We start from the raw sequence: 14,995 nt of genomic DNA, 5'->3' as shown, positions 1-14,995 counted from the left end.
CATTTTTTTACTATTGATGCCGCATAGGCAGCATCAATAGTAAAAAGTTGGGGACACACAGGGTTAATAGCAGCGGTAACGTTACCTGCAAGATAACTCGGTCCGTTACCGCCGGCATTAAACCTGCGTGAGCGGTGACCGGAGGGGAGTATGCGGGCGTCGGGCAGTGACTGCGGGGAGGAAGGAGCAGCCATTTTCTTCCAGACTGTGCCCGTCGCTAATTGGTCGTGGCTGTTTTGCCACGACCAATCAGCAACTTGGATTTCCATGACAAACAGAGGCCGCGACCAATGAATATCCGTGACAGAAAGACAGACAGAAAGACAGACAGATGGAAGTGAAGAATGAACAGCACTCCATCCAGGTGTAGAAATCTTGAAAATAAGCTTTATTAAGCCATGACACAGCAACGTTTCGACCACCACTTGGTCTTTGTCAAGCTTGACAAAGACCAAGTGGTGGTCGAAACGTTGCTGTGTCATGGCTTAATAAAGCTTATTTTCAAGATTTCTACACCTGGATGGAGCGCTGTTCATTCTTCATTGATTGATTTGGCTATATCCGGGACGGTTCCCCGAATGTTGAACGGGCGCCCCAGTACTGAGAGTGCTGTCAGTTTTCTGTTTTTTCTGTTAGACAGATGGAATTGACCCTTAGACAATTATATAGTAGATTCTGTACACCAGCAATATGGATTTGTACAGCGATAGATCGTCTTTAACTTTTGGAAAGCTTTTTATACATTTCCTGAGAAAAGGTCATTGTCAAGGGAGGACGAGGAAGTGAGCTTTAACATCACCTATTTTAAATAGTGGGTGGATCATGTGTTATCAACTGTCTAATCTGTCATTGTAAGTTAATGACTGCTTAAAAGGAATCTGTCAGCAGGTGTTTGCTATGTAATCTGAGAGTAGCGTAATATAGGACACAACAGCCTGATTACAGGAATATGTCACTTATGAGGCTGCATATTTTTGTTCCAATACAATCTGTATTTTATCAACTGAAGATTAACACTACAGGACTACATCTCACGTGCCAGTCAGTCTGGCTAATCTGTGTAACCCCGCCCCCATCACTGATTGGTAGCTTGCTGACAAGTCACAGTGTACACAGGAAGCTGCCAATCAATGGTGTGGGCGGAGTTATACACAGATCATTATTCTGACCACTGCTACATGTACAGCAGAGAAAATAAGAATTCTATCAAAACTAATCCAAGCAGCCCAGAAAATGATACATCCCTCGAATCAGGCTCATATGCTGTTCTCAGATTTAATAGCTAAAACATGCTGAAAAATTCCCTTTAAAAGTCTTTACAGAGCAGGGAGTATGAGCCTAGTTACTTAGTAGCTATGTAAGAATTTCAAGATCTTTTCTTGAATATAGATAATGATATGGAAAATTACAAAAGGACAATATCAACGCTAATTAAAAATGGATTTAACATAAAAACTTGATTTAAACATTAAATCATCTTCTGATAACATGTTCCCTTTAAGAAATTGTATTACAAAATTTCCCCCAAAATGTAAGAAAAATATTTTATATATTTGTTTTTATTTAGAAACCAATATTCTTTTGTAACTAACTTGTTGAGATACAAGTACCTGGGTGTTTTCAGCCCAGCAGGTTCTTCTGATTTATAACATTCAATCTTTCTGCTCTGTTTAACATCCCAGACACAAGAAAATTTAGAAATCAGTATACAACATCCAATTTACCATAGAAAATAACTCAAAAAAGCGTTAAAACAATAAAATAGTTGAAAAAATCCCCCAAAAACCACTGATAAAATGCTCAGGCATTCAAGTCGATAAGTGACTTTAAAGGCATTTTACTATGTAACACGTCAAACATACAAAGTTATTTCTCTTCTTATAGATAAAGTGTCAGGCGCAAATGGGATTGAAAAAAAAAATATTATAAATATTGCTCTTCACAGACCTGCATTCAGCTGATATGAAAAGAAGAAAGCGGCCAAAGATTGAAGGATGATGTTATATATTTATTTTAAATAGACTAATAGACATGAGGCTGTGTAATTCTGAGCCTGGGTGCATATAATGCAAAATCTGGTTTAGGATAATATCAATAAATACCTTTTCTTACCCTTGCAGTGAGCAAGCTAGGAAATTTGATTAAATAATAAATAGTGACTTTAAACTCAGCAGGAGAAATATACAGTGAAATTGGATATGTTGCCTGGGGGAAAGCTGGGACATAGAAATGAGTAGGTCATGAAATGGCACATCATCATTAAATATATTTAAAAAAAAGGGTTTCTTAGCAAAAAAAATCACAATGAAAATACTGTGAGATTTTCTACTGCCAGCAGTTTCTGTGTTGAGTACAATGGGAATTCGTCCCCTTTTCGCACAGTAATATTTGAACATGCTATTGTTTGTTAATAATTAATATTGCTATCTTCAATGATAAAAGTACATGGAACTAGATCTGCGGAATTACTCCCCACCAACGGGACCAGTGAGTTCCCTTTTTAGATGTTTGCTCGTAAGAATATGTAACATATCGTATTGTAATCTACTTTCTTGACCGTTCATTTCTGAGGTGAACAAGTACCCCTACTGATATGAGGTTGATAATTTACTAAGACAACCTAGTCACTGTTATTTATGTGATAAGTAGATTGTAAGAGGTTGTCTAAGGGTACCGTCACACAGTGGCATTTTGATCGCTACGACGGCACGATTTGTGACGTTCCAGCGATATATCTGTGACGTTCCAGCGATCTCGCTGTGTCTGACACGCTCCTGCGATCAGGGACCCCGCTGAGAATCGTACGTCGTAGCAGATCGTTTGAAACTTTCTTTCATCGTCTAATGTCCCGCTGTGGCGGCATGATCGCATGGTGTAACAAAGGTGTGCACGATATTGTATACGATGTGCGCATAGTAACCAACGGCTTCTACATCGCACATACGTCATGAAATTATCGCTCCAGCGTCGTACATTGCAAAGTGTGACAGCAGTCTACGACGCTGGAGCGATATTGTTACGATGCTGGAGCGTCACGGATCGTGCCGTCGTAGCGATCAAAATGCCACTGTGTGACGGTACCCTTACGTAGGATGGACGTTCATGGCATATCTCTTGGATTAGCATCGGTGCAAACAAGGCATAATTTGAAGCTTGTGGACCTCAATGTAAAATCCCTTACCATCACAGTTCTTTATTGATATTGGTCTTCCCATATGGGACAAAAGTAGAGGTGAGCGAATAAATTGGAGTGGAATTAAATTCTACTAGAATGTTGCAAAAATCTAAGTTCATTAAAATGGTGATTTCTTGTAATTTGCCTCTGCACGGTCCCAGTGTCACGATAGGACTGGCGAATAAACTGGGACCAGGGGCACCTTTCCTAGCCCTAGAATTAGGGGGCGCCCTAACTCGCCCTGTTCCCCGGGATACCTCAGATGACGAGGATGCGGGGGCCTCCGCCCTTGCCCTGTCTCCTAATGGCAGCCCTGCGTCTGTCCCCTTCCCCACCCGGGGAAGAGAAGTGCTACCGTGTACCGCAGTGCACCAACCCGACAGACAGGGGAACAAAAACAAGGGTAAATGAAAATTCCACTCACACAAATATACTATCACAAATAACAGAGATATTCACTGGGGTGTGAAGGACGGGTGATGAAAATAAGGCAGGTTAGGATGAGGAATTTCCAAGAATTCAAACCAAGCAACAGTCACACAATAAACTCCTCCAGCTCTCCAGACACCAGCTCTTCACTCTCCAGGTCTATCTAGCAAGTGCTATCTCAGACAAGGATCTGGCCAGAAGTCCTAGCTTTTATAGGAGAGAGGAGTGGCTAACCGAGCACAGCTGATATCAGGGATTTCCACAAGGCCGATTAACCCCTGTCTTGCTGAAAGAAAACAAGCAGATTTAATACACTGGAGAAGTGCTTCTTCTCAGCGGCGAAGCTGGAGCCATCAGACGCTTCTGGTACTGCTCTGTCGCGGTAACTCCGTAACACCCAGGCTGCCACTTTTCTGAACTACATCGGGCCATCGAAAGGTTAAAAAATAAGCAAAAATTGTTATACTGACCTCCCCTTTGACCTCTCCGGCCCCTCCGCTACTCACTGCCAACTGTCCAGTCCTCGCTGTATCTTCTGATCCCTAGGAATCTTCAAGCATTTTGCATTGTCCCAGACTTCAGGGTGTCACGGTGACCGCGAGACTTCTTAGCATGGATAATTTTGACACACAGTGTGACATCATGAGGCCATTGACCCCCTGTGGACTTGCACTAAATCCTCTTTAGGAACCTTGACGCCATGAAGTCTGGCACAATGTGAAAAGAGAAAAAATACAATACCAGTGGTGGAAGATCAGAAGATGAGGTATGGACTAGACAGCTGGCGGTGAATAGCGGAGGGGCTGGAGAGGTGAGCGGAGGGTGAGAATAAAATTTTTTTTAGTATTTTACATATTATGCTTTGTGCTCTCGTATCTGGAGAGACCCCACAGCATATTAAGGTATATTGAATTCAGGAAAAATACCTTCTCCGCTAATAGAATTTACTGGGAAAAGGCAAGCAAACAGGCAAATTAAATTTTTGCCCAATCTGTTCATGTCCTACCAAAGGACCCTTTGGTCCACCATAGACACCAGAGCTCATATGTGAATGCAAAACCTGCAATATCTATAGTTATATTCTGGGTCCTACACTGACAATTATAGCCATGTGGTCACCAAAGAAAAAACTAAAAATTTAGATGTAATATTTACATTACCCGTCAATAAAACTTTACACAAGTTATTTTATTTTAAGCTGATGGCGTGTCCTTGGGATAGACCATCAATATTGACCCTGATCATTGCCACAAGCGATATAAAGGGCCATAGTGCCATTATTAATTATGAAGCACAGCTTCGTAGCTTAGTAGTTTACTATAACTTTTATTTCTATTCAAGTGAATGGTACTGATTGCAATAATTGGTTCTGCAGTGCCTGGTAAACAGAAAAGGGAACGGGTGCATTCCTGCTTATGTAATATTAGTATTATCCAAATAGCCAATTTATTTTAAGGTCCCTAACAACCCATTTAACTGTTATCTAATTATTTTATACATTTTCAAGTGTATAGATTTTAAATTGCAGAAAGTAGTTTAATGTATAGTAAATTACAATTTGCATTTTTTATTAGTATTGTTTTCACATAATTAGGAGATGAAATGAGTTGTTGACTTTTTACAATCCCTTATGGTTTACAGAGATTGATAAAAGTTTTAATAACATTGATATTACAATTACAGGTGCTTCTCACAAAATTAGAATATCATCCAAAAGTTAATTCATTTCAGTTCTTCAATACAAAAAGTGAAACTCATATATTATATAGAGTCATTACAAAAGTCATTATCTCAGTAAATTAGAATAATTAACCAAAAACACCTGGAAAGGATTCCTAAGCATTTAAAAAGGGCCCTTAGTCTGTTTCAGTAGGCTCCACAATCATGGGAAAGACTGCTGACTTGATAGATGTCCAGAATGCAGTCATTGACACACTCACAAGGAGGGTAAGCCACAAAAGGTCATTGCTAAAGAATCTGGCTCTTCATAGAGTACTGTATCCAAGCTTATTATTGGAAAGTTGAGTAGAAGGAAAAAGTGTGGTAGAAAAAGGTGCACAAGCAACCGGGAAAACTGCAGCCTTGAAAGGATTGTTATGAAAAAACAAAAATTTGGTGAGATTCACAAGGAGAGGACTGCTGCTGGAGTCATTGCTTCAAGAGCCACCATACACAGACGTATCCAGGACGTGGGCTGCAAGTGTCACATTCCTTGTTTCAAGCCACTCATGACCAATAGACCACGCCAGAAGCGTCTTACCTGGGCCAAGGAGAAAAAGAGCTGGACTGTTGCTCAGTGGTCCAAGGTGTTTTCAGATGAAAGTAAATTTTGTATTTCATTTGGAAATCAAGGTCCCAGAGTCTGGAGGAAGAGTGGAGAGGCCACAATCCAAGCTGCTGGAGGTCTAGTGTGAAGTTTCCACAATCAGTGATGGTTTGGGAGCCATGTCATCTGCTGGTGTAGGTCCACTGTATTTTATCAAGACCAAAGTCAGCCCAGCCATCTACCAGGAAATTTTAGAGCACTTCATGCTTCCCTCTGCCAACAAGCTTTATGGAGATGGAAATTTCATTCTCCAGCAGGACTGGGCACCTGTCCACACTGCCAAAAGTACCAATACCTGGTTTATAAACAGCAGTATCACTATGCTGGATTAGCCAGCAAACTCACCTGATTTTAATTCCATAGAGAATCTATAGGGTATTGTCAAGAGGAAGATGAGACACCAGACCCAACAATGCAGACGAGCTGAAGGCTGGTATCAAAGCAACCTGGGCTTCCATAATATCTCAGCGTTGCCACAGGCTGATCATCTCCATGCCACACCACATTGATGCAGTAATTGAAGCAAAAGGAGCCCCGACCAAGTATTGAGTACATTTACTGAACATACATTTCAATAGGACAACATTTTGGATTTTAAAATAATTTTTCAAGCTGGTGTTATAAAGTTCTGATTTACTGAGATAATGACTTTTGGGTTTTCATTAGCTGTAAGCCATAATCATCATTAATAGAAATAAACACTTAAAATAGATCACTCTGTTTATAATGACTCTATATAATATATGAGTTTCACTTTGTGTTGAATAACTGAAATAAATTAACTTTTTGATAATATTCTAATTTTGTGAGAAGCACCTATATCTCTGTTGTATATCCAGCAGTCGTCTGATTGCTGAGCCCTTTATGACCCCATCCACACCGCTGATTGGCAGCTTTCTGTGTGTACTGTGAATAGCCAGAAAGCTGTCAATCAGTGGTGGGGCGGGGTTATACAGAGCAGGAGGACTAGATGGCATAAGACAACTAGTCCACTAGTGATAATGTTCTGATTATAAAACACTGATTTTATTGAAACAAAAACAAGCAGCTCAGTAGGGAACACATCACAGGAATCAAAGTATCTACCTTTACGTCATGCTGCTCTCAGATTACATAGCAATAACCTGCTGACAGATTCCCTTTAAAGGTCTCCAAAGTTAGAGCCACTTTTTGTAGCTGATCTTTTCTCTGGATCAATGATAGAGACAATAAATAAGGGACTCTTCAAAATGCTTTAATAGGCTATTTATAAAGGGTTTCATTTATCAGACATTCCCTTTATTCCTTATATGAAAAGTTGAAACTGAATGAAGTACTTGTGTCTGCTACAGCGCTAGGACCTTCTATCCAATGGAATATTTGGGCGCACGCCCTAGTAATATGCTACTGAAATCGTTGACAATGTAACTTTCTGTACGTGTTGTACAGTCAGTCATGGCGCTCATCGAATGTGAAATTTAGGTCCTACCCCATAGCACAATATAAACTAATGTCTTGTTTATTAAAAGTAATACAAATAAGCCTGAAATCACCGTAATAGCTTATTGAGCCCCTGATATTCCGTGTCCTATAACAAGAGAAAACAAGCTCAATGCATTTTATAGATATTTGCTTGTTCATGAGGATTATTGGAAATAAATGTCCAATATCTTTTTACTGCTATGCTGCGTTGTATGATTGCGTAATTATCACCCAGTGTAGCAAATACATAAAACCAATTTATCCCGATGATTGCAAAGTAAATGTTTATCTTTCAATTACCTGTTTACGGTTGTCAGGTTGATGGTCTGTGCTAAAATTTCATTGTTCTCTTCTGATGTCACCTATCCCTCCTTCTATCGTTGCAATCAAAAGCCATTCATAGTAAATAGGCGGCTGATGAGGGCAAAGATGTAGCCTTGATTCGTTTTTGTCAACCAGAATAGTATTTGTTCATTTCTTTGTTTTTGAAATGACTGACCGTACATTGCAGGATCACTAAAATAACACAAAATAAACAGAAAAAAAAACCCAAAAGAACAAACAACCTACCGATACCAGTGAGCTGCGTAATGTGAACATCAGAGCCCACCTAAGATGTACACATAGACAGACGCTAATTTGGTTTGCTTGATGGCATCTGTACTACTCAAATAGTAAACGGGACGTGGCAGTTGATATATATGTACGACATAATGTATTCATCTTCTTCCTTCAGCTAGTCACTGATTTCAATGTGAAAAAACACATTGAAAATATGGAATAGTGCCACACGCACAATATAATGCAAGACTATTACATGTCACCAAAATTTTCTGTGAGGGATTCACGACACTCCTGGGGCAGGTGCTCATGTAGGGTCCAATACCGGCAATATTTAGTAGAAAAACTTGGCACTCAAATTATGGCTGAAGAGTATAACTTCTTTAATTGTATAGCAGTAAAAAAAAGAAATAATAATACATGTAGACATTTCGGTCTCACATGACCTTCGTCAGTATACTCCGACTGCACAGAGAGGAGGAGAGGGAGGTCGCACATAGAACAAGCGGTGGACACCGCCGCGTTCAGTGGCATCAAACCTCTTCTGATCTGAACTGGGAAATAATAATCATTGGACACTGGGACCTATATTTCCTCTTTCTCCTATGGCACCAGCACTATTTTTTCATGTACGTGTTTAAATACGGATGTGTGTTTGAGGCCTAATACACACTGCTACTGCTAAATAACCTCTCCTTAAAGAGAGAGCATACGAGTCATCCAGAAAGAACTTTCTACAGATGCAAACTGTAACATGTTGCTAGTGCAGGAAGAGATGTGTCAACCGGCAGATGAAGAGAATAACGATGATATTGCAGTTGATGTGTTGGAAGCAGAAAAAATGGGCAAGCATAAGAGATCTGAGCAACTTACAGTAGGTTGAAATTGTGAGACGACTGGGTCAGAGCAGCTCTGGAACGACAGGTGTTGTGTGGTTTTCCTGATACGCGGTAATTAATGTCCATTTATACTGCATGATTATTGTGAATGAGCGGCCTAGCAATATCTTGTTCAAGAGAATCATGCAGTCTAAACAGGCACTCGATCACCTGAAGAACAAGCAAAATGCTCATTCATTAGGTGGATTGATCTTTTGTTTTGCATGAAGGATCATCGCTCTTGTCAGCTCATCATCCTGTACAAACAGGACCTACACTGATGAGGAAAATGGCCCTCAGATGACCATGGATGATCTGGACGTTCAGTGCCCATCTGAAGCCAGGTCTACCTGTATATATAGGCAATTAAATGACTGCAGTTATGTAATTATCTACGGATCTGCGGTCATTCAAAGCTGCTAAATTGGGTAATATGAAGGCTCCTTTAGTACTTAGTAAAAGTAGTTCAAGAAAGAAAAAATTATTAACTAGCAACAGAGTCTTGATGCCCGTGGAGAGTCAAGTCAAGCCTTGGTCTTACCCCACTGAAGTGATATTATAGCACATATTTTTGAAAAGGCAAGGCTGGTTAAGGTAAGAAGGTGAGGGGAGAATATCTTAAATATGTGAAGCAGATCATTACCCTGGAAAAGGGTGTATATCAGAAAAGAGGGAAGATGAGCCTGCTCGAAAAATTGTGGACGCCTTGGTTGGAACTAGGCTAGGGGAGGCTAAGAGAAGTTAGGCCTGAGGAGGGTTTGCCTATATATTTATGGTGTATTTGTTTACAAATAAAAGTTATTGTATATGGTTAACGTATATAATGCTACAGGTTATGTTAAGAGGAAAGCTTGAGCTGTCTAAAAGGGAAGGAGGGGGGCGGGTTGGGTAAGGGGGTTAAGAGTGGGGAAAATGGAAATGTATGTCTTAATGTGAAATGTTTTATTGGACTCTTATATTTAATAAAAAACATTTGAGTAAAAAGGGTAAGAAGGTGTTCAAACACTTTTATTGCAACCATGGACCATGTAGCTGCCAACTGGTCCACACTGAGTCCATGACTGATAAGTGTCTACCATTAACTTGTGAACCCTAGAACTGAACAAGCTTACTTGGGGAGCAAATGCTCCAGGATGTCTTCCAATGGCAGTAACTTGTTGCAATAAAAAAAATGCACTTGGCAAACTATGAAAACTGTTCTGGAATAATTTACAGAACATGATAAATTGTTGACAGTGTTTACTTGGCCTTCAAATTTCCAAGATTTCATTCTGACCAAGAATCTATGGTATGTGCTGGAAAAACAACTCTGATTTATGTGGCCTTCACCTCAAAGCTTACAGAGAATATTTGCTGCAAACATTTTGGTGCCACATACATAGGACACCTTCAGAATTCTTGTAGGGACCATGCATTGAGGACCTTGTGTTCTCACTGCATTTAATAATATTAGAAAGGTGGTTTTACTGTTAAGACCGATTAGTGTATACGGTTTGTTTCCTTAAAACCTTACTAGATCCACTTGCAGAGCAACTGTAGTAAATGTCAAGCTTGACTGCTCTGAACAGGAATGACTTGAGGCTATCAAAAACTCCCGTTTCATGTTAACCACTTAAAACAGAAATGGCTAATTATGCTGTCCTTATATATGATAATTAAAATCTATTTTGCATTAAGACTTACAACATAGACGTAGATCATAATTAGCATAGTGTGTTGGCCAATCTTTGTCTTAGCTGCGCCCTAAGCTGTTGAAATGCAAATAAATGCACTTGGCGCATAGTAAAATCTACTGCAAAGTCAGGACTTAATCAGAACGTATAAGCATAGACATATTCACATACAGTATACCCTTTAGGACAGGGGAGCGACCTGCAGCTTCGGAGACCACATGATGCTCACAATGCCATTTTGTGTTGCCCATGACCTTCTGGTTACTGACATGATTGAATGTAGTTGGTGGGTGCTGACATGTATTTTCCTTGGCAGACGGAGGAGAAAGAGCATGTAGTGCAGAATAATAGATAGGTAAGTATTATTGGCGCACTCTGTGGCCATCTCTTGGACCCCATACCTGGCCACATAAGGGTCCCCTGACTCCTGAAAGCCACTCTGAAAATGAGCCGATGAAGTGTTCATACATGACACTTCTTTGTATCTTTATAGGACTAGCCCAAATGCTTAACTAATTCTGCCATTCTCATCTAGTGTAATAGAGAGGGCACCTATCCTCCCGATGGGTGGGAGTCTTAGAACCTGAATGGACATTTATGGTATACATTTTCAGCATGCCATATGTCTCAGATAGTAATTTTCCTTTACATTTTATTGGTACCTTTGGGATTGGCTTAATTTGATAATGTGGCCCCCGGACCAGAAAAGGTTGTGCATTTCTGCTTTAGAGTATACAGGCAGACTGGCACAAGACATAGCACTCTTATGTATAACTTCTAATTATTGAGTTCCATGTTTTCTATAATAAACATATGACAAGCAGTATAATTCTTAAATAACCTGATAAGTCTCCCCAAAATATATTCAGCATGTTGATTAACCCAATTCAATTACCCCATTACTGTCTAAGAGTGTTAGAGCAGCTCTAGCTGCTCTCCATGGAATCTCCATCTAGGCTACAGTAGGTCATTGGAATTGTAGTTGGGAAACATTGGTACAACCTATAGCAGCTAATTAGGCAAACAAGGCTAAATTGAGTAACTGAGGTATGGAGGGCTTGTTTTTATAGACAACAGACGGTCAGAACTGGAAGACTGCAGTGTAGTGATCTGTGATGGGACAGAGAGCAGTTTATACTGGGACATCATTGGGGTTAAAAAGTAGTAAACTTTGATACTCACCTCTCAATGGTTCTCCCAATACCTGTCCCACTTTCACTTCCCCCTGGTCATGCAATTGTTCCTCTTTAGCCTTCTTTTCAACCCAGGTCTAATAATGCTTACTCTGATTACCATGAGGCATGGGGTCGCATGGGGTGTGTTATTGATGTTAATGTCGGGCATTGTGCTCTAGTCGGCAGCAATACCGGGAGACCTAGAATGGAAAGATCAATGATGGAGGAGCAGGGGTGGAGTAGGCCAGTGGGACAGGTATCAGGAGGGCTGAGGAAAGATGAGTACAAGAGTTTAGAAACCTAGACTATGTGGTATGGGTTTCTTAATGGTTCCATAAGGTGGACAGATGACATGGCTTACTTCTTGACCTTGGCCACTGCCAACCATATGCCTACTGAGTTTATGCACACAAAAGTGGCCATAATTGCAATTTGACATTGACGGGGATACATTTAAAGGATACTTGTCATCATGAAAAAATGCTATTTACATGCAGATATAAAGTTAATCTGCACGCAAATAGGGTTACAATTCTGCTCAGCTTCTTTAGCACACCCCAGCACTTTCATTGTCAACTGCCTCTTCAATCAATCTGGGCCACGCAAATTGTCAGTCAAAGTGCCTGGTCGTGCATAGAGCCACCACTTACAGTACAGTGAGCGATGCCTGTAGTTGCACCCTGCACCACTCCTATATCTGAAAGCCAGTGGCTCATGGGAGGAAATAAGTTCATTTTCTCCCAGTAGCTGCACTTTCAATAAGGCGGATAGGCAGCATTGTAAGCCTACCTACAGATTAACCCTATATATGCAAGTAAATTACATATTCCAAGGTGACAGGTTCCCTTTAATCCCTTCCTGGCAAATAAGATTTAAACCAGATTTATTTGATGAAAAATAAAATTTCCCTGCCTGAAATGAACAAATCTGAATAAAAAAAAAAATCGGGAGATTCTCTCATCTCTTGTCATCAATTAAAAATAAAACTGTGAATACCTCAAGAGATAAAATAAGTAAGAAAGTTGGGTCTCTAGGAGTAAGTTATTACTGGATTTATTTCTCTATCGATGATTGTACCTCCGTCTAAAGCAGTATTAGATTTAAGAGGTCTGATATTTTGAAATTGGCAAAATTGTTTTTACAGGCTGCATTAAAGTAATGAAATGCATATTAATTGTAAAATAAAGCTTGGATTGATAGACTAAATAATCCCAGAGCTTAACCATTGCCTGTGATTAAAATAACCTAGAAGCACAATGTAATACGAAACAATTCTCACTGCCATCCTTGTATCATTCATTTTCCATCAGGGTTTACGTGCCCAATTTATGCCAAACAAACTGTAAATATTAATATAATCAGTTGATTGTGTGTGTATTTTTCTTGCTATGACTTTCTGTTTTTCTTTGAAAGGTTCACATACTTAAATGTGTCGTGATTGTTTAATGATGGTTTGGCATATTCTGCAGGCAAAGGCCCAGAGACTCTTTATGCTGGTTATAACCTCAATGATAATGAATGGCACACAGTTCGTGTGATTCGGAGAGGAAAGAGTTTAAAGTTAATAGTGGATGATCAACAAGACATGACAGGTAGGTACATTCATTTATTCTGTCCTGCAGCAGTATTTCTTATACATGTATCTGGGATATGTTCCTCAAGGTGATAGTGTAAAGTAACAATCCAAAAAAAAACAAGAAAACAGCTGGATCTGGTGGATTGGGATGCATTGAAGATTCCTGAATTCCTGTCGTGCCTTCAAGAGTTGACTATGCAAGTAATAATGTACTTCATACAGCTATGACTGATCTTCAGGTAGGAAGGAAGGGTGGCAAATTTTACTGACCTACTGAACTAATCGAGCAGATGGGAATCGCATGTGGTAGGGATGAGCGGACCCGTGGAAGTTCGAGTTCTGGTACTCAACTCGAACTTTATTCCAAATTTTGTACCAGAACTGGAGCCGATCTTGAACCAGAACCTGTACCCCACGGAAAATAATGGGGATCAAAACTTTTGAGCTAGAGAAAATCTATCTCTCTGCAACGGACTTTCCCTGGAACTCCGAACATTGCAATGGTCTTCTGGGAAAAGTCCATGTTCAGAATTTAGAATCGGACACTAACAGTCCAGTACGAACCCCAAAATTTTAAGTTTGGGTTTGCTCCTTTCTGTGTTACAGTGAGACGACTGTTGGTGGATTTATATACATTAAGTGACCATACTTTCAATCCAAATGCGACCCGAACAGACATCAGATCACACTCTGACCAATATTATTCTATGGGGCCGTGCACATGTCAGATTTTTTCCTCAGACCGAGTCCACCCGAGTTAAAAATCGCAGCATGCAGGAGTTGGATTCATAAATCGGATCGCACTGGGCCATGCAAGTCAATGGCCCCATCAAAAAAATCCAAACGCACTTGCATGAGTGTAGTCTAATTTTCTTGGAATGACAGAATGGAGAAGATAGAGACATTTTTTTCTCCATAGTCTCCTCATCTGAGAGAATCAGATCACACTATGTTCACATTCTGATCCAACTTTTATCAGTGTGATTTGCATAATCATCCAGATTCTCTCGTAACTCTAACCCTGTTACCTTCTAACAAGTGGATGTCGATATTAAATATTTTTAGGAAAAAATTATAAAAAAACATTCAGAATTCTCTAAGCTAATCATTCTCAGCAGCTTCCCTGTCAATGCTGCCCAAGTGCTCCACTAGTCTTTGTACATCTTGTTGCAGCCAGATGGACATGAGACTGCTGTAGACAATCACCAACGCAGTCAGTAGCATTCACATGCCTGTATGGACTTCATAGGAAGTTCTGAGACTAGTGTGGGGAAATAGTCGATGCTGGAAGTAGAGCAACAGAGGTTTTCTAAGGTGAGTATGCTTTATTTTATTATTTTAAAATATTTTGAAAATTTATTTTTTTATTTTTTTATTTCAGAGGTGAAAAACCCTTTTAGTTTTTGACCTCAATGTCTATGTCATCAAAGATTTAAACAAATATGTAAGCTTTGATAGTATAAAATCTGTTACTATAAGAACTTTATATGTAGAGGAATTACAAAGTGTGTATGCACATTTTTTTCAACAGGGGCTCATGGCAACCGTTATGCCTATCAGACCCACGCATAACCTGATTAGATGCGAACAATGGCACCATGCAGTGAATCTAGATGGTATGTCCATTCTGTAGACATACATGGACATTGCCTTACTGTTCGTATAAAAAAGTCCATATAACAATATATATAGTGTCTCCATCAGAAAATCACATCTAATTGCACCATCATAATCAGTAGAG

General features: G+C 39.8%; 1 protein-coding gene across 17 annotated transcripts in view; it reads left to right on the top strand.

Annotated features, from left to right (window-relative positions):
* Positions 1-14,995, top strand: part of NRXN1 (neurexin 1) — a 1,975,072-nt gene that overhangs the window by 999,868 nt on the left and 960,209 nt on the right. For all 17 annotated transcript variants that reach the window (XM_069768660.1, XM_069768673.1, XM_069768667.1 and 14 more), the window contains one exon: positions 13,148-13,270. In XM_069768660.1, coding sequence (XP_069624761.1) covers positions 13,148-13,270 — 123 coding nt within the window. The remainder of the gene's footprint in view (positions 1-13,147; positions 13,271-14,995) is intronic.

This window comes from Ranitomeya imitator, chromosome 5 (assembly GCF_032444005.1).
Source record: "Ranitomeya imitator isolate aRanImi1 chromosome 5, aRanImi1.pri, whole genome shotgun sequence".
NCBI classification, from domain to species: domain Eukaryota; kingdom Metazoa; phylum Chordata; class Amphibia; order Anura; family Dendrobatidae; genus Ranitomeya; species Ranitomeya imitator.
Note: the sequence above shows the minus strand (reverse complement) of the source record. Positions and strands in the feature narration are given on the sequence as shown.